The sequence below is a fragment of the Pogona vitticeps genome, chromosome 4 (assembly GCF_051106095.1).
Source record: "Pogona vitticeps strain Pit_001003342236 chromosome 4, PviZW2.1, whole genome shotgun sequence".
NCBI classification, from domain to species: Eukaryota; Metazoa; Chordata; class Lepidosauria; order Squamata; family Agamidae; genus Pogona; species Pogona vitticeps.
This window is the reverse complement of record NC_135786.1, coordinates 146,878,284-146,905,953: the sequence shown is the minus strand read 5'-3', so window position 1 is coordinate 146,905,953 and position 27,670 is coordinate 146,878,284. Positions and strand designations below refer to the sequence as shown.

The 27,670-nt window shown below is 40.5% G+C and overlaps 1 protein-coding gene across 3 annotated transcripts in view; it reads left to right on the top strand.

Moving 5' to 3' along the window:
* CDH12 (cadherin 12) overlaps positions 1-27,670 on the top strand; it is an 875,078-nt gene that overhangs the window by 702,958 nt on the left and 144,450 nt on the right. For all 3 annotated transcript variants that reach the window (XR_012086709.2, XM_078391722.1, XM_078391723.1), the window contains exon 6: positions 24,526-24,820. Coding sequence is in view for 2 of the 3 variants with exons in the window: in XM_078391722.1 (XP_078247848.1) it covers positions 24,526-24,820 (295 nt within the window). In the remaining variant the exon portion in view is untranslated. The remainder of the gene's footprint in view (positions 1-24,525; positions 24,821-27,670) is intronic.

Here is a 27,670-nt window from a genome sequence, read left to right as displayed (position 1 = left end):
ATCTCTTTCTTTACGAGATTATTTTATCTACTTCCTCAGAGAACTTGTTCCTTAGTGACTGCCTTAACAATCCTTAATGAGGAGAGACCTTTCCCACCCCCTTGCCTCTTTGTTGTTGGACTTAATTTTTCCAATGGAACACAAAATGAAGCTACAGAAAGTCTTTTAGTTTGCAAAGTGTATTTCTCAGCCTTCACAGCATGACATGATTTCTTTTGAGCTGTATGGTTTCTTGAGTGAAAAACCTCTGGTGCTTAATTTGATCTAATAGCTTGCTTAAGCCAGCAGATGCCTTTGCTTTTATAGAAAGAGACACACATGTAATGAAACAATGGCTGGAATGCCAACAGCACTGACCTGGCCTGCTGCTTCCATGCACTGAGATAAAAGACTTTTCTCATATCAGCAATAAAGAATGATTCAGTACAATGTATCCTTTAGATCAAGGGTGGGCAAAGTGTAGCCCTCAGATCACACGTGCATGCCCTAAAGCTTTTGGGGAGAGAACAGCCTGCATCTCAACTGATGTTTTCTTTGAGGGGAAAAATCAGCATTCTTGGAAAACACAATTTGCATTCAGATAGGATGCACCCCCTTAAGCAAGTTTAAAAATAATGCTTCTGTGTAAGATCTCTCTGTCTCATGTTTTCTCTCTCTGTAGATTCATGTTTTCATCAACATTTTCATGACCACCAAATGATCTGTATAAAAAGATAGTTCAGTGGCTTGGGCATCTGGCTGTGGATCCAGAGGTTGGGAGTTCAATTCTCCACTGTGCCTCCTTTACAAGGGCTGGACTTGATGAACTATAGGGTCCCATCCAACTCTGCAGTTTTAAGATTAGGCAAACTACCATATTTTTCCGTGTATAAAATGACACTTTTTCCTAAAATAATTAAAGGAAAAATTGAGGACCATTTTATACTCAGAAGTAAGGGGGAAAGGGATCAAAGTGCTTTGATCTCTGTTTCCCCCTCCACGTTTTGCAAAGAAAACACTTTCCCCCTGCATTTTCTTTGCAAAACCTGGAGGGGGGAAGCTGCTTTTCACAATGAAAATGTAGGAGAAAAGCAGTAATCACTTTCCCCCTGCATTTTCTTTGCAAAACCTAGAGGGGGAAAGCTGCTTTTTGCAATGAAAATATAGGGGGAAAGCCTCACCATATATAAAATGCCCTCCACTTTCTTGCAAAGAAAGAAATTTTGATTTAGAAAAGTGGGGGGCATTTTATACATGGTGAGTCTTATACATGGAAAAATATGGCAATATGTGTATTAAGCACAGAAGCAAAGTGAATTAGATGTTCCTCCTAGTGAAGCTAAAATTATTTGAGATGTTTCTGCTTATTCTTGAGATTTTGTTTTCTTTTTCCTATTTCAATGTACACTATTGTTGATAAGGTATGTTATTTTTAACATGCTGCATGTTCCAACAGATAGAGAAAAGATGGAATATAAGCAAGCCTAGATTGCATAAATAAAAAAATAGTAAATGGCGATGTGACTATTTTGGTATGATTTTTGATCTTAACACGATATTGCAAGATGATAATTGTTTGTCCTTTTTATACGTCCTTTCATCACACTGCAGTTTCTCTGGCTGCCTACAATTCCTGATGAGGAAAAAAACAAACCTCTCCAGAAGGACTTGCAATATCTACCAAGAGCTTTTATTAAAATATGAAGGTAGAGGGCAGGAGGTCCATCCAGTTTCCAGCCCAGGATGAATAAGTACTGAGAAAAATGGAGAAAAAAATAACAAAAATAAATGAAAAAGATTTGAGGTAGGGAAGAAGATAACTCATAATTGGTTTCTACCCTGACAAAGCTGGATACATTTGCTGGTGAAGACATAAAGAAGTACATAAATAAATGAACAGTAGAATGTAAAATATTACATTGAGACAATAAAGTAATTGCTTTACTTTGCAAGAGAACTGTGTCTTTGAAGGCATATCTATGCTACTATTTTTATCAATTACATAAGACATGAACTGTCATTATCCTTGAAAAAAGACTCAGTATTGTAGTTCAGTGTGGGTGCCAAGAATTCAGATACAGTGGTGCCTCGCAAGACAAATGCCTCACAGGACAAAAAAACTCACAAGACAAAAGGGTTTTGAGAGATTTTTGATGCCTTGCAAAACAGGGTGTCTTGTGATATTTTTTGTCTTGCGAGGCACATTTCCCATAGGAATGCATTTAAATTTAATGTGTTCCTATTGGGGGGGAGAGTCAGAAACCAAAAGAAAAGTCAGCAAAAAGTCACTTACCAGGTACAGTAGACTGAGCCCCACCCCTCACGGTGCCTTTGTAACCCCGGAACAGCCAGAAAAAGAGCACCAAACAGCTCAGAGTTGGCAACCAGCAGGGAGGCGGCAGCCATTTTGTGGTTGTCTCTGCTCCTGCGCCCCCCTCTCCCCGCCTCTCAGCTGATTGGCACTGGGTTTAAGAGGCTTTTTCCATGCTAGGCAAGCCTCAGGAAGCCTCTTTGTTTTAGTTTGTGCTCCAACAATTAATAATCCTGGGCTTTTTCATTTCTCCATAAATCTCAGCTAAGCCACCCCAAATCTGAGACCTCAAACAACCCATTTTAATTTCACCTTGAATTGCCATCTCCACTCCAGCTCTGTCAAAATTTGTGAGAAAAACATCCTCCTTATTGCTTTTATAATATCTGGGAAATTTCATCATAGCTAGGTGAGGAAAATTATTGGTACTATTGTTATTATTTGAGGAATTTGCTGCCAATTCTGGTTCCCTCATTCTTAACTGAAATTCCATTCTTAAAAAATCTCATTTCCTTTTCCTTTTCTATTTCCAGTTCCTTTAATTTCATTTCCAATTCCTTTAATTTCATTTCCTTTTGTAATTCTAACTCCCTTAATTTCATTTGAATTAAGAAAACACAAGTCATGGGCCAGGGTGTGGACTCACCTCCCTCTATTACCATCTCCACACAAGAATTGGAGGTTGTTCATGACTCTGTGTACCTTGGCTCAACGATCTCTGACACCCTCTCCCTAGATGCCAAGCTGGATAAATGCATTGGAAAAGCACCTACCATGTTCTCTAGATCCACAAAGAGAGTATGGCTTAATAAGTTGATGACATACTGTATACTGTATATTTTTTGGGGGGTGACCCTGCCTGCCAGCAATGGGGTTCGCAGCTTGGGGATACATCTGGACCCGGCCCTCACCATGGAATCTCAGGTGGCGTCTGTGGTCCGTACCGCATTTTTCCATCTTAGGTGGATTGCCCAGCTGCGACCCTATCTCGACGTGGGGGCTCTCACTACTTTGGTACACGCGCTTGTAATCTCAAGATTAGACCACTGTAATGCGCTCTACGTGGGGCTACCTTTGAGGCTGCTGCGGAAACTACAGGTGGTGCAGAATGCTGCGGCCAGATTACTTAGTGGAGTGAGAAGATACCAACATATCTCCCCCACCCTGGCCGCGTTGCATTGGCTGCCCATCCGATTCCGCATTGACTTCAAAGTATTGATGCTTACTTATAAAGCCCTAAACGGTTTAGGACCTCAATATCTGGCGGAACGCCTTCTCCCACCAAGATCTACCCGGGTCACTCGTGCGAGCCAGGAGGTGAGGCTGAGGAGCCTGACGCCGAGAGAGGCCCGGAATGAGAAGACCAGAAATCGGGCCTTCTCGGCGGTGGCTCCTCGCCTATGGAACAACTTACCTCCTGAGATCCGCGCCGCTCCCTCGCTGGGTATTTTCAAGAAACAATTAAAAACACTTATGTATAGGCAGGCCTTCCCAACAGCTAACCCCTGACGATCTTTCTCTTTCTATATCATTTTGACTTTTATTTTTATTAATTTATAATGTTTTTAGAACTTATTGCTGTGATTTGTAAGCCGCCTAGAGTGGTCGAATAAGACCAGATAGGCGGGATAGAAATAAAATAAATAAATAAATAAATAAATAAATAAATAAATAAATAAATAAATAAATACCAAAATCCAGGTCTACAGAGCCTGTGTCGTGACTACAGTCCTGTACTGCAGTGAGTCCTGGACCTTTTGTGGACAGCAGGAGAGATAGCTGAACACATTCTTTTGTGTTTGCCCTCATGGGCTCTGCTTGTTTACCCAAACACAGAGCTCACAAGGTACCTCGGCACACCCTCTGATACGCTGCCACCAGTTGATCTCTTTTATCAAATTAGTTTACTTAGAAAAGATGAAGGTCCATCCAATACTGAAGTTTCAACAGAACAGGTTTATTAATTGCAGACGGTTTCTGTAGTAATTCATACGCATATTCTTCAGGATTCATCAATCATCAATATTAACCTTCTATATTAATTATCACAGGTTACACTCTAACTAATCACTCCTCAGACCCCCCCAAGCTATTTTTCTCTCTCTCTGATTCCAGACTCAGACTGACTGTCTGTCTGCTTCTAACTGAACTCCTTGACAGGTCTCAAGGTCAACCTAAGGAATTGTTCATCGCAATTCAGTGTATAAGTTGTTACAGAATCAGAATTTAGTGAAGCAACATGTAACAAAGGAACACAGCTGGGTTAATTGAGGCAGCTGTGTGACAACCAAGTTGATTGGTTCAACTAAGAATAAAACTAGCCAAGCTTGCAGAGACAAACTGTTGGGTAGTTTGGGTAGTTGAGTTGTTGTGTTGCTGGTGATCGTGTTGTTGAGAGCTGTATATACTGCATCGCTGGATGAAGACTTGCCATATTGCAAGGAGAAGATCCTGGAGGATGACTATCTCCGTGGTGAGAGGAGAAGACTTCGTGGATGCTGGATTATTTACATTGGTAACAATCTTTGGTTACTGAAACTGTAATTTACCATTGCATACTGAAGAACTACTGTGAATGACCAGGACTGTATAAAGACCAAGAGAAGTTGTATTTACCCCTGTATATATGGACTTTAATGTAAATAATACTATCAACACTACAACAGTGTCTGTTTGGTTTCATCTAGTAGCAGTTCACTTCACCATTACGCCCCCTGGCGTAGTCTGGTAATGCAGCACCTCTGTCAATTGGTTATGGGCCCAGACAGCGCACCAGACTGCATCCAGGTATAAATTTAAGAAGTTATTGAAGAAACTGCTGACCAGAGAGAGCCAAGTAGTGTGGTCTACAGTCCGTGGTAAAAATGGCCAACGAAATGTCTATGGCTGGACTGTGCATAAAAAAAGTTGAATGGGGAGAATTATGCAACTTGGCAGCAGAAGGTTCAGTTGCTATTACAAAAGGAAGCATTATGGGACATAGTAGAAAATCCCCCAGCACTCCTAAATGAGAGGAAAAAGAAATTAAATGCAAAGGCTCTGGCTATTATTGGGTTAACTCTAGAAGACCATCTTCTTATCCACCTGAGAGGCCAAAACTCAGCAAAGCAGGCATGGGAGGATTTAAGGAGACTCTTCGTAAGAGATAACGTTGGAAGCCAGATACAAATTGCTAGAAAACTTTTTCAAACTAGACTGCAAGCTGGAGGGAGTATGCTTCAACATTTAGAGGCAATGAAGTCAATGTTGATGGACTTAAGAGAAAAGAACATAACATTTACGGAAATACAGGAAGCATTTATTATCCTGTCTTCATTAGATAAGTCATATGATCAGCTGGTGACCAATTTAGAAATTCTTCCTCAAGCAGAGCTGACAGTAATTAATATAACGGGCAAACTGTTGGAAGAAGAACAAAAGAGAAAAGATAACAAACAGCTCCGAGACTCCAAACTCACTAATCACCGTGATAAGCTGAAAGAAAGTGAGGAGGAGGGGGACACAGCTGCAAGCATTCATTCTGGAAAACGCTGTTTTTCCTGTGGCTCAAGAAAACATCTGATAAAAGATTGTAAATTTAAGAAAGTAAAAGAAAAACAAACCAGACACAAGAGAGAAACACTAAGCCTGACTGAGGAAATTTATAACTCTGAACAGGAAGAAGAGTGGATTGTCGACTCTGGAGCAACTGCCAGCATGTGTAAGAGCAAACAGCTAATATTTAACTACCAACCTGTATCCAACCAACAAGTATGCTTAGCAAATGGTATTAGTGCTAAGGTACTGGGAAAAGGTAAAGTGAAATTGCCTTATATAGCTAGACCAATAGATGTTTTACATGTTCCAAAATTGAAGCATAATTTACTTTCTGTGAGTTCATTAGCAAAGAATGGGTTTGTAAGCACTTTCTATGAGGATAAATGTATAATAACTAGCAAGAACAATGAAAAATTGAATTGCTATGCTAGAAATAATTTATATAGACTAAACTGTACTAAGGCTAACAATGTCTATGAGAACAAATGTATGCACAAAGGTTGTATTCATTTATGGCATCAAAGGCTAGGACATGCAAACTACAAAACATTAAGAAAAACAATTGAAAACTCAGTAGGAGTTAATTTAAGGCAATGTAATGAATATGTAAATTGTCAAGCATGTCAATTAGCCAAGAGTAAGAAAGCTCCAATAATGAAACATAGTGATGTACAAGTGAAAAATATATTAGATTTGGTGTCAGTTGATGTTATTGGACCCAAAAGAGCATCATTAGGAGGAGCTAGATACATTCTCTCTATCCAAGACCAAAAGTCCAGGTTTGGATACTGTTATCTTATGAAAGATAAAAGTGCAGTACATGTAGAGTTTGAAAAATGGCTTAAATTTGTAGAACGTAAAACAGGGAAAAAGGTTAAGGTAGTACAAACTGACAATGGAACAGAGTTTACCAATGCCAAATTTCAAGCAATATTAAGGAAAAATGGTATAACTCACAGAAGAGCCGCTCCCTATACACCTACTCAGAATGCCTTTATTGAAAGAAGGGGCCAAACTCTGCAGAACATGGCTGAGGCAATGATTAGGGGAAGTAGTCTATAGGAGAAATATTGGGGTGAAGCTATACTGTGCGCGAATTTTTATATTAATATTCTTTGGCACAGTAGAATAAACAACATACCATACACAGTTTGGACTGGGAGAAAACCAAATTTAAAATTTTTACATGTATTTGGATCTCCTGCATGGGTTCACATCCCAAAAGAAATAAGGAGAAAAGGAGAAAAGAAAGCCAGATTGATGTATTTCCTTGGATATCAACAAAATAGGAGAGCATTTAGGTTTGGGTTGCCAAATACCAACAAACTTGTCATAAGTAGCAGTGCTTCATTTAATGAGCACAGTAACTGGGACAAAATATGTAAACCCCCAGAAACAATAATTAAATTGCATGAAAGGAATGAAAGTGGAGAGGATAGTGACTCTCAACCAGAGCAAGAAATAAAAAGAGAGGTAGAACCTGAAGATATGCAATCTGATAAAGAAATTCCATCCAACTCAAAAGGGAGGGAAACTCTTGAGGAGGACAGGGAATTACCTAGGAGGTCTAACAGAGAGAGAAAAACTCCAGACAGGTACAAGCCTGAGACCTATTACTGTCTCAATGTGGCTGAGCCAGAGACATATGATGACATATGCAATATGCCTGAGAAAGAACAAATAAAATGGAAAGAGGCAATGGAGAAGGAGTTAAATTCATTAAAACAACTGAAAGTTTATGAGGAGGTAAAACTGCCTGAAAAATCAAAAGTAATTGGTTCCAGATGGGTATTTAAAAGGAAGGTGGATGCCAATAGTAATGTGAGGTATAGAGCAAGGCTAGTGGCAAAAGGGTATGCACAAATATCAAACGACTATGATCAAGTTTTTGCACCGGCTCTAAGACCAGAGACATTGAGATTTGCTTTAACCTATGCAGCCAAACATAATCTCATGACCAGGCATGTTGATATAGAAACAGCCTATTTATATGCTGACCTGAAACACACAATTTATATGGAAATACCACCAGGAATTGAAAGTGAAGGTAAATTCTGGATATTGAAAAAGAGTTTGTATGGTCTCAGACAAAGTGGCCATGAATGGAACCAACATTTAACCAAAACTTTAAAGGATAATGGTTTTGTGCAAGGAAAGGCAGATCCTTGTTTATTTATAAATGAGAAAACACAAGCAATAATATTAGTATTTGTAGACGATTTAGCTATATTTACCAAAAATAAGAAAGAGGCTGAAGTAACAATACAAATGTTAAAGAAACATTACAAATTGAGAGATTTGGGAGAAATAAGTAACTACTTGGGAGTAGAAATAGAGAGAAGTGAGAAAGGATTTAAAATAGTCCAAAAGAGCAAAATATTAAAACTCCTAAAACAATATAAGATGGAGGATTGTAAAGGTGCAGCAACTCCAATGAATATAGAGTTTGAGAAAGAAGATATTAATGGCCCAGAATGTGATATTGATATATATAGATCCCTGATAGGCAGCTTACTATATTTGAGTAGATGGTCAAGGCCAGATATCTCTATAGCTGTAAATTTGCTATCTAGGAATGTGAGCAAACCGAATGTAAGGCACTGGCAATCAGCAAAAAGAGTACTTAGGTATTTAAAGGAAGCACAAAATAAAAAGCTGAATTTAGAACCAGAGGGAGAACTGTCTATTACCTCTTATGCCGATGCAAATTATGGTAGTGATTTAACAACCAGACGATCAACATTAGGTATGACAGTGCATTTGGGAGGAAGTTTGATAAGCTGGAAGACAGCTAGACAGAAATTTATATCGTTGTCTTCTGCCGAATCTGAGTATGCAGCATTATCTGAACTATGTACAGATCTAGTTTTCTACAAACAATTAGCACAAGATCTGGGAATGAATATAAAATCACAAATTAAAGTTTTTGAAGATAATCAAGCTGTCATACAGATGGCGAACTCACCAAATGTAAGAAGCAGATCTAAACACACAGATATCAGATACCAAAATGTAAAGCAAAGTATAGAAAATGGTTTAATGGAACTGGTATACTGTGGAACAGAAAACAATAAAGCTGATTGTTTGACAAAAGTATTGGGGCCAACCAAACATGACAAAGCATGTGAAATGTTGGGAATGATATAATGTATATGTGAATGTAAAAGAACTCTGTATATGATAAAAGCAATGTACTATGTAAGTAGATATGTTACAGAATTGCTATAAACAATTGGAGGAGATTGACAGGTCTCAAAGTCAACCTAAGGAATTGTTCATCGCAATTCAGTGTATAAGTTGTTACAGAATCAGAATTTAGTGAAGCAACATGTAACAAAGGAACACAGCTGGGTTAATTGAGGCAGCTGTGTGACAACCAAGCTGATTGGTTCAACTAAGAATAAAACTAGCCAAGCTTGCAGAGACAAACTGTTGGGTAGTTTGGGTAGTTGGGTAGTTTGAGTGGTTGGATTGTTGTGTTGCTGGTGATCGTGTTGTTGAGAGCTGTATATACTGCATCGCTGGATGAAGACTTGCCATATTGCAAGGAGAAGATCCTGGAGGATGACTACTGTATTTTTTGCACCATAAGACTCACTTTTTTCCCACAAAACAGGGGTGTGGAAAGTCTGTGCGTCTTATGGAGCGAAGAAAACAGATTATATTTTCCTGTTTTCTTCTCCTAAAAAATTGGTGCGTCTTATGGAAAGGTGCGTCTTATGGAGCGAAAAATACGGTATCTCCGTGGTGAGAGGAGAAGACTTCGTGGATGCTGGACTATTTACATTGGTAACAATCTTTGGTTACTGAAACTGTAATTTACCATTGCATACTGAAGAACTACTGTGAATGACCAGGACTGTATAAAGACCAAGAGAAGTTGTATTTACCCCTGTATATATGGACTTTAATGTAAATAATACTATCAACACTACAACAGTGTCTGTTTGGTTTCATCTAGTAGCAGTTCACTTCACCATTACGCCCCCTGGCGTAGTCGGGTAACGCAGCACCTCTATCACTCCTTCTCCCAGGCTCTGCCTTTTTATCATCTTGTTCGGCCCCACCTCTTAACCACATTAACATATAACATGAATAATGCATAACTTACAATGCATAACTTAAGGTGAACGGTACACGTTCCATATGCGTTGTCTCCGACGCATTTTTGGTATCACCTGGCAGGACAAAGTTCTAAATAGAGTAGTCATAGAACACATTGAAATTTTTAGCATGTATACATTACTGAAACAGCGACTTCTACATTGCCTTGGGCATGTCATGAGAATGGCTGATGTTCAGATTCCAAAAGATCTCCTGTATGGAGAACTAGTGCAGGGAAATTGCCCCAGAGGGAGACTACAGCTGTGATACAAGGGTATCTGCAAGCCACATCTGAAGGCCTTAGGTATGTACCTCAACAGATGGGAAACCTTGACATCTGAGCATTCAGCCTGGAGGCAGGCGGTGCACCATGACTTTTCCAATTTTGAAGAGACCCTCATCCAGCAGGGCGAGGCAAAGATGCAGTCCCGAAACCAGCAAAATCAGGGAGCTGGACAGGTGACAGATTGTATTTGTCTTCAGTGTGGAAGGGATGGTCACTCTCGAATTGGCCTTTTCAGCCACACTAGACGCTGTTCCATGTCCTCCATACAGAGCACGTTACCATAGTCTCTTGAGACTGAAAGATGCCTAATCTAAAATTTTATTTTTTGTTCCATTTTTTTCAGCTTTCCATACTTCCAAATTCTGTGGAATCTCAACAAGAACAGGGCTTGTGGGAGTATCCTCCAGAAAACTTTCAACTGCTTGGCTTTCTTCATTAATCTGGGTTTTCATTTCTGATTTTTTTAGTCTTTTTGGAGGCATGTACTCGTATTTCCTTACGACTACCTTGAAACGCTTTCCTCAGGAAATACTTTAAAACTGTTCCTGTCATTTCTTTCATTGACCGGGGTATGTTTCCTTAGTGTCTTTTTATGCTACTCAAAAACTTTTACCTCAGAACAACACTGCACTAATTGGTTTTTTGTTTTGTTTTATTCAGCTTTCCTAGCAATTCTCTTACTAATTTGCCTCAATTTTTTACCTCACAGAATGCTTTGCTGAATTTAATTCTTCCAGTGTCTCCTTATGTTACCACAAGCATTTTATTTCGGGGGACTACAGCAAAATTACCTTGGTCTTCCTCCAGCTTTCCCCAATTCTCCTACCACTTACCTTAAACAGTTACCTAGAGAATGGTGTTAACTGACAGGGCAGCTGACTTTTTCAAATAACTCTTAACTCTCCCTGAGTTAGAAATTCTAGTGAACAGGTCTACAAATCCACCTAGGATTTGCCTGAGACTGCTTCAGAAGCTTCAAAATCTTCCCCAGCGCTTTGGATCCTGCTCCTCTACTCAGTCTTTAAATCCACTACTTTGGATTTTCCTCAGACCTCTCCTGGCTTTTCAAAAACAACAACACTCTACTCAATTCTTCATATCCCACCACTGCCACCCATTATGTGACCTGTCCTACCTGCCTAATCATGTCTTGGTTTGCCTTGTCTTTTCTACTGCGCTATGCTTAAGCCCAAATCATAAGAACCAAGCAGTTTTAAAATGAAACAGAAAATAAATTTCTTTAGTTAGTAAGCAGTTACAAGGCACTCTCATAAGCTTGAAGTTTCATGTGTTAAAAGAATCAGCTTTCCATGCTAGAACAAGTTCTCTCCTATCCAAAGTAACTAGAATAAATGGAAATCCACACTCCTGTCCTGAGATACCTTCTAAGGGCTTCTCCTTAACGGACAAAACCTCTCCTCTCTTGTTTTAAATATATCTTGTTGTCTTCTCTGGATTGGTTCTATTTTCAGCCAATCATGTTTTTCTTGATGTTGCTGGGTAGAAGAGGTGAGGGTTCTGTCACAAGTATAAACTAGAATTAAAGAAGCAGTCATTTGTTCTGTGAAAGTGCTATCTGTTTCTTGTCAAGTTCAAGGCAGCAAAAAATTCAAAAGGAGTGATCAAGGATGCAACAGTAGATGTTTTAGTTCTGTCGATGTCTGGTCTTTTTAACTGTCACCTGATCCTATTTAGGCAATGTCAACAAAAGTGTACCACTGAACAGATGACTTAAAACTTGCTGATTTACAGTTTGACGGCCTGCCCAACTATTATTGGGTGTCTCTCATGTAGCCCCAGAAAGAAATTGCTATGGAGAAGTTGAGATTAGAATGAAACAGGTAAAGGTGGCCAATGTGCATTCTCTTTCACTGATATAAAATGGCATTTTATACCAATGAGTGTTTATTATAGATACATTACTGCCCTGAAAATATATCCAATGGCTAAATTTCATAGAAAAAGATATTCACTTGAAAAAGAATTTCACATGCTTAATGTTCAGGATCCTTATGCTTACCTTACCTAGTAAATGGTTAAGAAGTTGTATGTGTATGTCTTCTACTGTGCGACAGCTGGTAGTCACCCTTTTCAGCTGTCAGGCTTTCAAGTAAACTCCATAAGGTAAATAATTCCTTCCATAAGGCTTTTTAAGATTAGGAAGCATGAGCAGGCAATGCAGCTGCTGAGATGTAGTGAAATGTGCAAAAGAAGGAAAAATAAAATAAATGCAGCATCTTCCAATTCTGCAAGCTTAAAAAAAAACAGCAAACAAAATCATAAAGGGAAAAATTCTGAAGTACCTAAAACTGAGACAGAAAAATGCAAGTATCTTTTGTGAGAAAACAAAATTTATTATCATTATTATTCTTATTGCTATTATTATCAGCATTCTCATTCAAGGTTTTTTATAGGTTTGTTTTTAAGTGTTAAAGATTCAAAGTTCATTAAAAAGAAAGAAGTGGCTTAGCAACAGGTATTTAATGGGCTTAGTTCAAAGAAGAAGGATGAATCAGGCTGTAGAACCAACAGCTGAAGAAAGTGATCCTTTCCTTCCTTTATACCTCTAGCCTAAAATAAAAACATAAACCCAATCTGTTCCACTGAGACTGGATAACAGCACATTGTGGAGATAACGGTTATATATGAACTCCTATTGCTGGTGGCTTAATTTAGCTGACATACACTAATAATTGATCAAGATATTGTCAGTTATCCAATTGAAGGTACTCAGTGTTCTGGCCATGTCCCAGCACAGACAAGCATTATTATAACTTACTGTGTAAAGAATAGACCTACTATCTAAAGAATCTAGAGTGTAGGGTTTTACATACCTGCCATGAGCAGTGAATGTGATCTAAATGGGCAGCTTGTGATTTCTCTTTCCTTTAGTGCTATCTTTCTCATTATTGACTTCCATTTGATATCTTATTTTCTCTACCTTTCATATCATATCTTGCTCCTTTTCTTCCTCTATTTACCTACAAGGTTTCTGTTTTTGTAAGTATAAGGTTTTTTTATTTTAAGATTATGCAAGGTCTGGTAAGTTGTTTTTAGAATTTCATGATGTGATGTTGCAAAGAGCAGTTAACTGTATGAATGAGGTTTCACTAATCCATCTCCACAGATAAAACTTTCATTGTCGTATACTTTCCTCTGTGGTTGGTGTGATGTAATGTTTAGAGGAGGTTGAGAAAACTGGCCTTCCAGCTGTTTTTAAATTACTGTTCATATAATGCAGCTGTGTTTGGTCTGCAGCTGCTACAAAACCTCACTGTTTACTAGGAGTGAGAGTTGTAAGGTAGAAACATCTGGACAGTTTCAAATGCCTACTCCTCATTTAGAGCACTGGACTAGAAATCTCTACTTAGACATAAAACTCAGCATGACCTTGGTTTAGTCACTCTCTCAAGCTAACCTGCTTCATAGGCGCGTTGGGAGAATAAAATGGATGAGGAGAAATCTTTTGTTTTGTTTTGAAACTGCTCATAGGAAAGCCATGATTAAAAAGCGAAAACAAAAACACAGAGAAAATGCAGTAGTTGTCTATGAATACAACCAGGGAAAGCTAGATATTATGCTGTTTTAGACTGAATGGCTTCCATATGTCTGACAAAATGAACATGTCCGCAAAAGCTCACATTAAAATATAGTAGTTACTCTTTAAGATTCCACATGTTTTTGTCCTGCTTTGTTTTGTTTCTTTGGATTTTGCTTGATCCTATGCAGAGTTGGATGGGATAGATTGAGGCTTTCTCAAAAAGTTAATTATTCTATTGTTAAATTAAATTTATTTTTATAAATTTACTTCCATGAGAAGATATATTTCTGTTGCTTTTGCCTGGGGTGTCAAGTGTTTGGCTTTGTTCACCAGACACATTGACTTGAGTGGTTAGGGGAAACAAAAATTATAGTTTATTCTAGTGCTGTACTGAAAACTTGTCGTATGAGAATTTTGACCAGTCTCCTGCAATTTGATAGAAAAGAAATTGTATGAGAATTTCAAAGGCAGAAAAAAGATGGACAAATTCTTGTGGGTGAGCCTCAGTTTCCTGTGCTTATCTTGTTATCATGTGACCAAGGAGTATACGTGGATGCCTTGTTCTTTATTCTAAGATCTGATCCCAAACAGTGTCAAATGCCAAACTTGAAAATTTGACAGTACAGTGGAGTCTCTACTTAAGAACGTCCCTACTTAAGAACAATCCAACTTAAGAACAGCTCCATTTGCTAAATTTTGCTTCTACTTGAGAACAGAAATCCAAGATAAGAACAGGAAAAAAAAAAACTTTCCTGCTCTTTTTTTAACCTTAGGTCATCTTAGGTTAAAAAAAATTCTCCCCCTAGTGGTAGAGTACGTATTAACCAGCTTTGCATTAGTTCCTATGGGAACTAATGCTTCAATGTACGAACGCACCTCTACATAACAAAAAAACAGCCAGAACGGATTAATTGGTTTTCAGTCCATTCCTATGGGAAATTTTGCTTCAACTTAAGAACGTTTCAACTTAAGAACACCATTCCAAAACGGATTAAGTTCTTAAGTAGAGGTTCCACTGTAACTAGTTATTGGTTTAAAAAAATGTGCAACTAGTTGCTTTTTGGATAAAGAATAATATAACTAGTAGTTTCAACATTATTTTTCAGATGTAACCTTACATGACTTACTGTATTTTTCGCTCCATAAGACCACCTCTCCACAAGACGCACCAAATTTTTAGGAGAAGAAAACAGGAAAAAATAATTTGTTTTCTTCTCCTAAAAATTGGTGAGCCTTATGGAGAGATCCATCTTATGGAACATACCCTAGGACCCTTTGGAGGCTCACTCTGCCCCCCTGGGGGTCAGAGGGGGCGAAATCGCCAGCTTCTGGGACTCTTCTGAAGCTTCCCAAGCCTCAAGTCCCAGAAGGTGGCGATTTCACCCCCTCTGAGGCCGGGGGGGCAGGGTGAGTCTCTAAAGGGTCCTAGGGTGTGTTCCAGGACCCTTTAGAGACTCAGCCTGCCCCCCCAGGGGTCAGAGGGGGCAAAATTGCGAGCTTCTGGGACTTTTCTGAAGCTTCCCAAGCCTCAAAAGAGTCCCAGAAGGCCAGGGGGGTAAAATTGCCAGCTTCTGGGAGTGTTTGGAGGCCTCCCAAGCTTCCAAACACTCCCAGAACCTGGCGATTTCGCTGGCGCTGGCCCCGTGCAGGGGTGGGAGGAGCGTCGCAAGGGTCTGAGTGAGCTTTCCAGGACTCTTGCAATACTCCCCCCACCTGGAAGCTGGCGCTGGCCCTGTGGGGGGTGGGGGAGCCTCGCAAGCAACAAAATTGCTGCCTTCGCTCAATAAGACGCAGGGACTTTTCCCCCCACATTTTTGGGGGGGAAGTACGTCTTATGGAGCAAAAAATACGGTAGAATGAATGACATCTAGTTTTTCTGCAAAGTTAATTTTAAAGGTTTTAAGCCATTTTTACAGGTGTTCTAGTAAGCTTTTTCCCCCTTCTTTCAGTTTTGTGCCAGAGCTATAATTGCAATTAATAATGAGCTTAAAGACCACCAGTAGTGAATAATTAGTTGGACTGTGTAACTTGGCCTGCGGTGTAGATGTTTGTATTTTTAGTGGGGGACTTTTAGTGGGTGGGGAGTGTTTGGGAATTTTATGTGTGTGCATGTGTCTGGTCTCTGGGTGTCTGTGAATTTCGTTGTATGTGTATATACTTACAATGACAATAAATTATTATTATTATTATTATTATTATTATTATTATTATTATTATTATTATTATTATTATTATTATTATTATTATTATTATTATTATTATTATTATTATTATATTATCAGTCCTAAATGACAAGGAAAAGATTTGGTTTTGTCTTTGATATTTTAAAAAATATTTCCAATATCAGAATTGGCCACTGGAGGGAGCCAGAGAATTTCCCCCTCTATTTCTCTGGCTGGCAGCAAAAATAATCAACAGATTAATAATAAGTACTGGTAATTCAACAAATTATTTACATGATCAAAGCCATTCTAACAACAACTTGGCTCCCAAGAAATTAATGAGTAACATGATGGTTTCCTTTTAAATCGTACAATAACAGTCCAGGTTCTGGCTGAGGGAAGCATTGTGTCATATTTACTTTTCTCTCTCCTTTAGAAAAAGAAGGGATTATCACCAAACATTTCCTTTCCCAACACTGCCTTGCCCTAGACATTATGTATAAGGTACAAAGAAATAATAATTGTGTGCCACAGAAAGTCAATTCTGACTTATGGTGACTCTTCTCGAGGTTTTATAGGTAGAGAGTACTTAGAAGTGGTTTACCACTACTTTCTTTTGGGGGTGCCCTGGAACTGTCCAGTTTCCCCCTTGGCCACACAGGCTGGCTCTACTCGCAGGAGGCACAACTTCCAACCTCTGCCTCCGCAGACAGTTATCTAAACCACTGAGCTTTCCAGCCAGCAAAATGGTAGTCAAATTGCTAGTATAGTTATTGTTGCTGCCACTTCCAGTGACAGTGCAAAATAAACAAATCAACCCTGATTTGGATGGGAGCAAAGCTATGCTACACCCTCTGCAGATAGTTCCACTCTTCTCTGAGAAACTATTGGATTCTACAGTCCTTCTCTTGGGGGGACTTCCCCTCCACATTTCTTTGCCTAAATATAGGATGATAGATTTTGAAAGGCATTTCTATACAGTGGTAGTTGACTCAATACATTTCTCTAACTGCCAGATTTGCGGTGCACTATACTAAAGGCTTGACTAAAGCCAGGTTAAGCTGATCATTTTTATCTAACTATAAATGTTGAGATGGAAATCTATGAGCAGTTGAAATGTTTATTCAGTCTCAGATTATGTGTTAATTTATCAGAGCCAGAAAACATTAAAGGGGGGGGGAGTAAAGTGTGATGTTTATGCATCATCCATAGTACTTAAAGCAGTGGTCCCCAGCCTTTTTAAAACCAGGAACCAGTTTCATTGAAGACCATTCTCCCACAAGTGGTGGGCATCTGTGCATGTGTGCGTGGAGTGGGGGGGAATGCATGTGTGTTTGCATGCATCTGTGCATATGTGTGGGGGTGTGTGTGCATCTGTGCATGCGTGCGGGGGGCAGGCGGGGGGTATGCATGCAGCCGGCAAGCGTCTGTGCAGGCAGGGGGCGGGCATTTGTGTGCGTGTCTCTGTGTGAGGGCTGGAGTGCTTGTGCATATGCATGCAGGTTCCTACCTGCGCAGTTCTTCAACGTTTGAAGACCAGTCTCCGCAGCCTGGTCATTCAAAGGCCACAGACCGGGACCGGTCTGCAGACCAGGGGTTTGGGGGGCCCTGACATAAAGGACTCTTTGGGTGGTTTACAAGTTAAATATGCAGGCTAGACATTGTTCCCCCCCATCTCTAGTGAAGCGGGTACTCATTTTACTGACCTTGGAAGGATGAAAGGCTGAAATTACTGTTTAGAATCCACTCCCAGAATCCCCTAGCTATTACAGATGTGAGAGAATCAGATTTTCTTGAATCTGGAGGTCTCTGTGTGACATTGGGAATATTTGTCAACTTGCTTGACAGGTTTCAGCTTTGCTGTGACACAAAGTTGCTAGGGTAGTGTGTGGGGTTTGTTTGTTTTTTGGTAATTTGTGCAAAACATAATATGAAAATTTTGTGCAAAATTCCTGAATACTGTTTTCAGATAAGTTATTATGAAATTATTCTATAAGGCTCAAGGTACACAAGTTATGTGGTGGTGCTGTGGGTTAAACCACAGACTCCTCTGTGCTGCTGGGTCAGAAGGCCAGCATTTGTAAGATCGAATCCACACGACAGAATGAGCTCCCGTCACTTGTCCCAGCTCTTGCCAACCTAGCAGTTTGAAAGCATGTAAATGCAAGTAGATAAATAGGTACCACCTCGGTGGGAAGGTAATGGCGTTCTGTGTCTAGTCACGCTGGCCACGTGCCCACAGAAATTGTCTTCGGACAAACGCTGGCTCTATGTCTTGGAGACAGGGATAACCACCACGCCCTAGAGTCGGACACGACTGGACTAAATGTCAAGGGGAACCTTTACCTTTACACAAGTTACATCCAGTGCCAACTAGTTCATGCAACCAAAAAGGCAACTTTGATTGCAATTTCTACTGTTGCACATTTTACTAAATGCTAAATGCAGAGACAGAGAGAAAATCCATGAAGTAAAGAGTACTTCTGCAAATTCACATTCTATCAATGATAAATCGTTTCAAAATGTGTTCATGTTTTCATTGCAGCACCCTTTTAACACTGTCTTCCTTAATCTGCCTTGTAAACATTTAACGATAAATGAGAAGAGAGTTTGATCTTAGGTCTAACGTTCTCCCGGATATGTCTGAGTTATTTAAATTACACTGGCCACAAAGAGAGGGAGAGATAGTAATTATCTCTGTGCTGGAGCTATTATCTGTTCATTCAACAAATACTGGAGGAATTGGATACATAACAGAAGTGGGGGTAGCTTCCCTGTTAATTGTAATGAACTTGGCATACAAGTAAAGATCGTTGAGATCATTTTAGAAAGCTTTCATAAAGGCAAAAAGGGGGTGGTGAATTGTATGTCTTTAGCTGTACATCTGTGCTACAACCCACAAGCCCACAAGGATAGCCTTGGGTAAATGAACAACGATGGCACAATCCATCCCTCATTGTCGAAATACCTTAAGCACTAAGACAGAGTACAGTGGTGCCTCGCATTACAACATTAATTTGTTCCAGCAAAATCGCTGTAGAACGAAAATGTCGTAATGCGAACTAAAAAAGCCCATAGAAACGCATTAAAACCCGATTAATGCGTTCCTATGGGCTTGAAACTCACAGCCCAGTGAAGATCCTCCATAGCATGGCCATTTTCGCTGCCCGTGCAGCGAGGAATCCATCCCAGAAAAGAATGGGGAGCCATTTTTTACCCAGCGGCCATTTTGAAACCGCCGATCAGCTGGCCGAAAATCGTCGTTTTGCGAGAATTGGTTCCCAAAGCAGGGAACCGATCATCGCAAAGCGAAATTCCCCCATAGGAAACATCATTTTGCGATCGCTTTTGCAATAGCAAAAAGTTCATCGTAATGCGATTTTGTCGTTAAACGGGGCGCTCGTCTTGCGAGGCACCACTGTAATGACAAAATATCTTAGAAGACAGTGTCTTATAGTGGTTGAACTCTGATGCTGGACAGTAGAGGCCTGAGCCCAAGTAGCTGCTCACGGGTGAAATAAACAGCATGTGAGGAGTTTTAAAAAGCCAAAGGGCTTTGATTTTGATTTCTTTGATTTCTTTCTTAAAAGGGCTGTGTGGCAAGCCTGCTCTTCCTTACACCACCAGGAATGTCAACTTATCCCCTTCTTTTTCTCAGTCCTCTCCTCTCTCATCCATTAGGCCAGCAAATTAGTTTATTTAACTGCTTTGAGTTCCTTACATGGGAAGCAATATAATACAGAGAGAGCTTAAATAAAGCTATTTAAGAAGAAAAAGTAAACATTTTGTTTACGTTGAAAAAGAATGGTGATAACATTACAACCCTATCTTTATACTTGGTCTTTTCTCTCCCCCCCCAACTCTTTTCCTATTTCTCACTCTATGCATGTTGCGTTCCATAGTGTGGGCAACCAGTGACTATTTGCTGCACCCCATGGTCTCCCTTCAAAATGCAGAAACAGTGTTTCCACATTTGTCCAATGAACATGCACATCACTACTTTTTAATAAATGTGGAAATCATAGCTGTGCTGTTTTTCTAGTTTCTGTTTCTTCCTATCATGCCAATTAGAAGCATACGCTTGATGCCTCGTGTGTCTGAGGAATGTGTACCTCTATCCCTCAAACGAAAATTAGAAATGCATAGCAGCAATCATTTTTGAGTAAGCACATATCATTAAAATCTGAAACTGCTCTGAACGACTTTGGAAATGTCAGGCTCTCCCAGCGTAGCTTACCTTAGAAGAAGCTGAGCTTCATGAAATATGAACGGCAAAATAATTTACCAATAATATGCCAATCATTCGGTATATTTGTAATTATTGTAAACAGGGTCAGTTAAATGGAGCATAAAATGTCCCTTTATGAGCCTGTCTGGCCATTAAGATCATCAGGAGAGGCCTTTCTCTCAGTCACACCACCCTCATGGGTGTGTTTGATGGGGACACAGGGAGAAACTTCTCTGTGGCTGCTCCCGGACTTTGGAACTTCCCACAATAGGAGGCCAGGCTGGCCCTATCTTTACTGTCCTTCCACAAGCAGATGCAGAGTAGAGATGGGGAGGAATATAAAAATGGATTGGCTTTTTTGACAAAAATAGCCAGTTGGTTAAATATTCATCCCTTCATATTTGTAGGTTCCAGAGACCCCCCCACGAATATGAAGGGACAAATATTTACCTGTTTTTATTTGTTCTTCATATTAAAAAACAAAACAAAACCATTCTGCCTACCGGCGAGCAATCAACTGATCAGTGGGAATAGGCAGCCACTCCACACACACAGCCACCCACCCCCACAGCCTACCCTCCCACCCCTTCCTTCCCCTATATTAGCCCCCATCCCCACCAACACCCCCTTACCTTAACCACTGATGCCGAGGTCTCCTTCTGGCCTCCCAGCCATGCACGTAAAAAGGGAGAGTGGCTGCTCTTCGCAAAGATGGCAGCTGTTTTTTCCGCACTACCCACCTATGTGACCGAAAATTCTGCCTCAGATGTGCCAACTCACCCTTTCCAGTGTGGGATAGGCCAAAAATTCCCGCATCCAATGGCCAATCAGAATACGGGTCAAAAATTCCTATCCGGCCCCAAAGGCGACTAGATAAACTCTCACTAGAATATAGGGCAGGCAGGTGGGTGCTAGCAAAGGAAGAGGAAGAGGAGAGGGGGGAAGAGCCCTTAAATAACCTATTGTTCCCCCTCTCCCACCTAGCTGCCCACGTGAGATTGAAGAGGTCTCACAACCCCCGAGGAAGAAGGCAAAGGAGAGCCGTGCTGCTGAAGTTTGGCTCAGCAGCAGCTTGTTCATTCTCTTCAGCCAAGCTTCTTCCTAATGATTGGCTGCCTGAGTGGGTTTTTTAAATGGATGGCTGTTCCTTACTGTCTTTCAGTGTAGTATTTGTTTGATCTTTTTAAACATGCAATTTTTTAAGCTTTAAATATTGTGTTTTGGTGATTATAAGCTGCCTTGAGTCCTTCTTAAGGAGAAAGGTAGGACAAGATACTTTAAATAAATAAATATAAGTCCCTCTGGGCTCTAAGATCTGCAAGTGATATTCTTCTTTTGATGCCACCACCTTCAGAGAATTGCTTGCAATGTCATGGAATAGAGACTTTTCAGTGGCTGTTCCTAGGTTACAAAACTCCCTGATAAGGGAAACTAGGCTTGTGATTACATTGGTAAAAGAACTGGTATATAAACCATGTTTAGCTGCAATTGCATCAATGTTAAAAAAAATTGATCATACCATGCACAATGGATCAGATCCCCCCCACTTGTATTATTTTGTTCTGAAGTGCATCATTGACCATCATTGATCAAAATTGACCAGATAGGTGGGGTATGTATAAATAAATAAATAAATAAATAAATAAATAAATAAATAAATAAATAAATAAATAAATAAATAAATTTAACCTCCTCCGGCTTGGCTTGTTCATTTTAGCTTGGGGCTGAATCATGGTCTAATGCAGCGATGGCGAACCTATGGCACACATGCCACAGCTGGCACGCAGAGCCCTCTCTGTGGGCACGCGAGCCAGAAGTTGCTGGATCGCTACTCCCCCTCTGCACAGCCATGGTGTTGGCGCTTCAACAGGTGGATCCAGAGCAGCTGGTGCTGGACGTGGATCCAGAGTGAGGTCTCAAGGCACCTCTGTGGCCAGGATGCTCCCTACCACTGCCACCTCCGGTTCTGCCGCTGCCATGGCATGCCTTGTGCTGGGTTTTTGGGGGTTTGGGGCACATGAGCCCAAAAAGGTTTGCTACCGCTGGTCTAATGTCTCAAATTGCCCAATGTGCCTTGCTCTCCCACCATAAATTGCTCCCTGCCTGATTGCCTTCAGCCACCCTGCTTTTTGCTTCCTTGTCCCATCACTCACCCCTCCCAGGCCAATCATGATCACGCCCACCTCTTTGGGTAACCGGCAGAGGTGCCAGGTGATAGGGAGGTGGCGGCAGCAACAAGAGCACAGGAAAAGGGGAAGGAAGAAGGGATAAATAAGTGCAGGCAACCCAAGAGGAAGGGAAGACACAGCCAGTCCAGTGTAGAGTTGGAGGAGCAAAGAGCTATCTTTCAGAAAAAAATGAATCAGAGGGACAAATCTTCATGGATCCACATGATTTTTATGTAGGATCATCCCCCAATCTTCATCATAGGAACCATCTCTGCCCACAGATTAGACAGTGGTTTGGAAACAATCCCATGTTAAAATCCATGCTTGGATCAGTGTTTTTGCACCACTGTAAAGCCAGGCAACCCCCCCCCCCCAAATCTGTGGATACAAATGAGTGCCCTGCCCCCCTGCGCACAGACCCCATCCCAAATTGGTCTGCAACTCAGAAAACGTTGGGGACCACTGCTCTACAGTACAGCTTAAATTGTATTAAAAGTTTTCCCAAGAGGTGCAGTATAAAAATGCAAAGCCATAACCACTATCTCAAGGAGATGCAGACATATACCATGTGACTGTCACATGACTTTCAAATTGCAGCAAGACACTCCTATCTATATCCTGTGATTTATCAGTAGTAGATAAGCCCCAAATCCACCATTTCCCTGATGTTCCTCTGATGACACACAAGGCTTTTTTGTGCAGGCAGGCCTTTATCAGCAAGCTGATTGCTAAGTATCCCACCTTTTGAGGGTAGAAGTCTTTCTACTGATAATTTGTACTTATTTTATCTGAGTGGTTTTAAAGAGGTTTTTAACTGCATTGTTTTTAATTATGTTTTAATATTTATAATCTGTTGTTTTAAGTATATATTTAAGACAATGCTGTAAACCAGTGGTTCTTAACGTGGGCAATAATGCCCCCCAGGGGGCGATTTCATTTTTCAGGGGGGCGGTAGAATGAAAAGGGGCGGTGTGGGGGCGCTGGAGCAGAAGGGGGCGGTAGGGGGGCGCTGGAGCAAGCCAAACCTGTTAAGATGGCTGCAGCCTTTTTACGGTGTGCATGAATATATATTTTCCTCCAATCTTAATTTATTTTCAAAGTTTTCGTCTTGAAATTCTTAGTTCCTGCATTGTGGTTTGTTTTTATGCCCTTTTTATATTTCTTTTTGTGTCTTAAAATTCGCTTGCAACTAAATCATTAAATGTTACTTTTTGGGGGGCATTTCATTTTCTTGGAATTGAATTTTGTTTTCAGGGGTCATTGGATTTAAGTGTCAAAAACAAACAAACAAACAAACAAACAAACAAACAAACAAATAAATAAGAAAGATATCATCACCGCGGGGAGGGGGGCGATGATAACTTCCTCAATGGCTCAAGGGGGCGTTTCTTTCAAAATGGTTAAGAACCACTGCTGTAAACCACTTTGAGTACTAGTTTCTGGAAGAAAGGCAGGATATGAATCAAATATATAAATAAAGATATATATTCTGTAAATAAGTAGGCTGACAGTAGGAAACAAGAGTTTACATAATGCTGTCCATTTCTCAGAATACAGTGGTGCCTCGCTTAACGAGCGCACTGTATAACGAAGAATCCGTATAGCGATCCCTTTTTGGGGATCGCTATACGGAGCTGCCCCAATCGCCGCACTCGCTTTGCGACGATTGGGGTGTCCGGCGGCCATTTTGGAGCCACCGAACAGCTGTTCGGCGGCTCCAAAATGGCCACCGGATGACCCGAAATGGCCCCCTGTCAGTGTTTTTGCGCCCTCCCCTTGCTTACCGAGGTCGCGAAAACGCTGTGGGGGGCCATTTCGGGTCATCCGGCGGCCATTTTGGAGCCGCTGAACAGCTGATCGGTGGCTCCAAAATGGCCGCCGGACCAGCGAAAACATCGCTGGAGGAGTAAGTTTTGGCGCCTATTGGAACGCATTAAACTAAGTTTAATGCGTTCCAATAGGCTTTTCCTGCCCCATACAGCAATGTTTTCGCATAGCAAGGTTAATCCGGAACGGATTAACCTCGCTATGCGGGGCACCACTGTATGTTGACACTTTCCTACTGTATATTTGGAAATTAAATGTACAGTATTTTTTTCCTGAATGTCATCAACATGTAGGCCTAATTTTTTCTTCTTCAAAGCTACTGTTCATCAGTCCATGGACTGCTCTGTTAATTATTTCGCTCTTCTTTTTTTCTGCTGTTAAGCTTCATTCTGACTTGGACAAGGGAGTGGGAAGTGTTAAGTATACATTATCAGGAGACGGAGCTGGGACTGTGTTTACCATTGACGAGACCACAGGGGACATTCATGCCATAAGGAGCCTTGATCGTGAAGAGAAGCCTTTCTACACTCTGCGTGCTCAAGCAGTGGACATAGAAACGAGGAAGCCACTGGAGCCGGAATCAGAGTTCATCATCAAAGTGCAGGACATTAATGATAATGAGCCAAAATTCCTTGATGGGCCTTATGTTGCCAGTGTCCCTGAAATGTCTCCAGTAGGTGAGTAAGACTTTGAACCACTCTTGTCACTTTTTGGACTTTTAAACATTTGACTGTAGAAATTAAAATATGACATCTGAAAAGAAGAGCAGTGCCTATGTTGTTGCAGAGGAGTATTTTCCACGTGATTGACATTACCTAAAGAATTACCTCCGGAGCATAGGGGATCATTGCTTATAAAACACATTTTATATAGGAGACTGTTTAAGTGGTCTGTCACCATGTGAATGAAGTGACCCTGGTCCCTGAGGTGTCCATGTTTGTGATAGGTCTTCATTGTAGCAGAGGTGGCTGTTGCATATATGGGGAGGGGGAGACCTCCACTCAAACATAACCCAATAGTGGCCCCACAAACTGCCAAGGTAATTACACGGGGTAACTCCCCTGTGGACCCGATGTATTTTAAGGGGCTACATTTCTGCTTGATTTTCAATATGATACCTAGATGCTCTTTCATTGTGTTAGTGAGCTCTGTGTCACCATGTTAGGTAAGCATTTCTGTGACTAGCATTTGGGATGTAAAATGCACCTTTGTCCCTGGGGAGTTTCAAGTTTGTTTTCCCAGGATAGTTGATAACAATACATATCCATCACTGGTGGTTTATATGCTAATGCTATCACCAGTTCATACAGTGGGCATGAAAAACCTAAAAGCCTGCAAATGTGTAATACTGTATTCTACAGTAAAAACTTCCACTATGAGATTACAACTTCCTTCCTTCCTTCCTTCCTTCCTTCCTTCCTTCCTTCCTTCCTTCCTTCCTTCCTTCCTTCCTTCCTTCCTTCCTTGTCATTCTCTAGTTTGTGGCTGAGTTCACTGCATGAGTATCAAATGGGGTGGGAGCTAATTAGATGTGATAGAAAGAGGTCTGTCACCAGCTATATGCTGTGCCTTAGAAACCCAATAACAGCTGCAAAGGGAGAAATTCTATTGGGGATCACATCTCTGAGTGAAGGGGATTTAATTCTTTCAGCTGTCATTTTCCTGGTTGTAATATCCTCCCCCCATCCTGAAAAATTGTCTTTTACTCTATGGAGAAAACCAACCATGGAATGGACTTGCCCTTTGGGGGCAAAGTTATTGTGATGAAAAGTTTGTCCTTCAAAGATTAGGGAGCTCTGTGTGCATAGGCAAAATGAAGAGCTTGCCTTATTCTTAGGCAAAGAAAAGAGCATTCACAGCATTTGGCATATGCATAGTGATAAACAAGCCATCCTCATTATGCTCAAGTCATACTGTAACCTTCTAAATTAATCACTAGTTCTGTTCCAAAAAAGTCTTCCTTATTTTTCTCAGTGTGAAAACTGAATCGACTCCCATTCCGCTCTATACTAAAGACACTACTTTTGAAAAAAATGTTCAAAGGATGAGAACATTTCAATGATTTTTTTATGGGTGGAATCTAACATTGTTGCCCTTCAAGGTGGCTCAAAACCGTGCTTGAGTATGTGACTATTACATACGTAGGTGGGAAGTAAGTATAGCTCTCTGTGTTGGAATTAAAGCCTGGGGAATCAAAGATCCTCTGTGTCTGCTGGAAGGGGGCAGTTTAGACCACCCAGACATTGTATTACTGATGGACCGATGTATCTTCTAACTTGTACAGCCTTGGGGAATTTGTACAGTCTCAAACCTGTACCAGAAGGAGGGAATAGTAAACCCCACTTCTGAATATTCTATATCTAGAAGCTCCTACGAGGATTGCCGTAAGTCAGAATAGACTTGATGGCATATTATTAATATTAGGGATGTAAGCACTTTCTGATCTCATCTTCACAGGTGAGGGCAAGAAAATTAAATATTCTTTCCTTGGTGCTAAAAAAAATGTGTTCTGTTTTCAGGAGTCTAGATTCAGTCCGACATTTGTGAGAGCAATTTCTTCCCACCAAATTGAGTTGCGGAATTTAGTCCAGTCTACATGGAAGCACACACCTCCACAGCAAGTACAGAAGGACTGGCTGTTAAAAAAAAAGGCAGAAAACCAATCTGTCACTTGAAATGTTTTAGTATTCATGAAAACACCCTTTCCCTTTAGAACCTCCGTCTCATGAGAAAACGTTTGTGTGGCACAGTCTTTCTGGGAACTTTTACTTCTTTGTGGAAGAGACCTCTTTATTCCCACCTAATTTTCAGTTGCCTTTAGAATGTCTCTAGGTGGTTCATTTATTTATTTTATTTAAAGAAAGACATTTTGTACTACTTTTCAAGCGACAAGCTCTTTGAATTCATCACTGTGAACTGGCTTAGGGTGCTCTGTATGAGGGTTGGGTCTTTCTGTTATGTATCTCTTCACCCCTCTGCAACCTCTCTTTTATTTTGGAAACTGGAGGACAAATTTTGGAACAGCAGTATTTATCACCAAAAATGCTGGAGCAACAAGCTTCACAAGCTTTTCTCTCGCAGAAGATTTTTTAAGTCAAATATTGTTGTTGTCGGTTAGTTGTTAAGTTGTGTCCGACTCTTCGTGACCCCATGGACCAGAGCATGCCAGGCCCTCCTATATTAGACTGCCTCCCGGAGTTTGGTCAAATTCATGTTGGTAGCAATCCATGAAGCCAGATATTAGTATTTTGATATGGTCATTTAGAAATTTCCCTGCAGGGTTTTGGAAATAATAATTTTTCACAGCCATAGGATTTTTGCAGTTAGGGATGTACAACTATGTGTTATTTCCACAAGCAAAATGGAAGTGCTGTTTTGGTGCAAGGTTTCATTGTGTCAGCAATTGCTTTGAAAAGGATCTGTAATGATGTAGACTTTCCACCTGATCTTGCATTTCAAAATTATTCTTTTTTTTCTTCCTATGTGCTATTTCATCATAGAGCTACAGAGCTGTCATTGCTGCCATA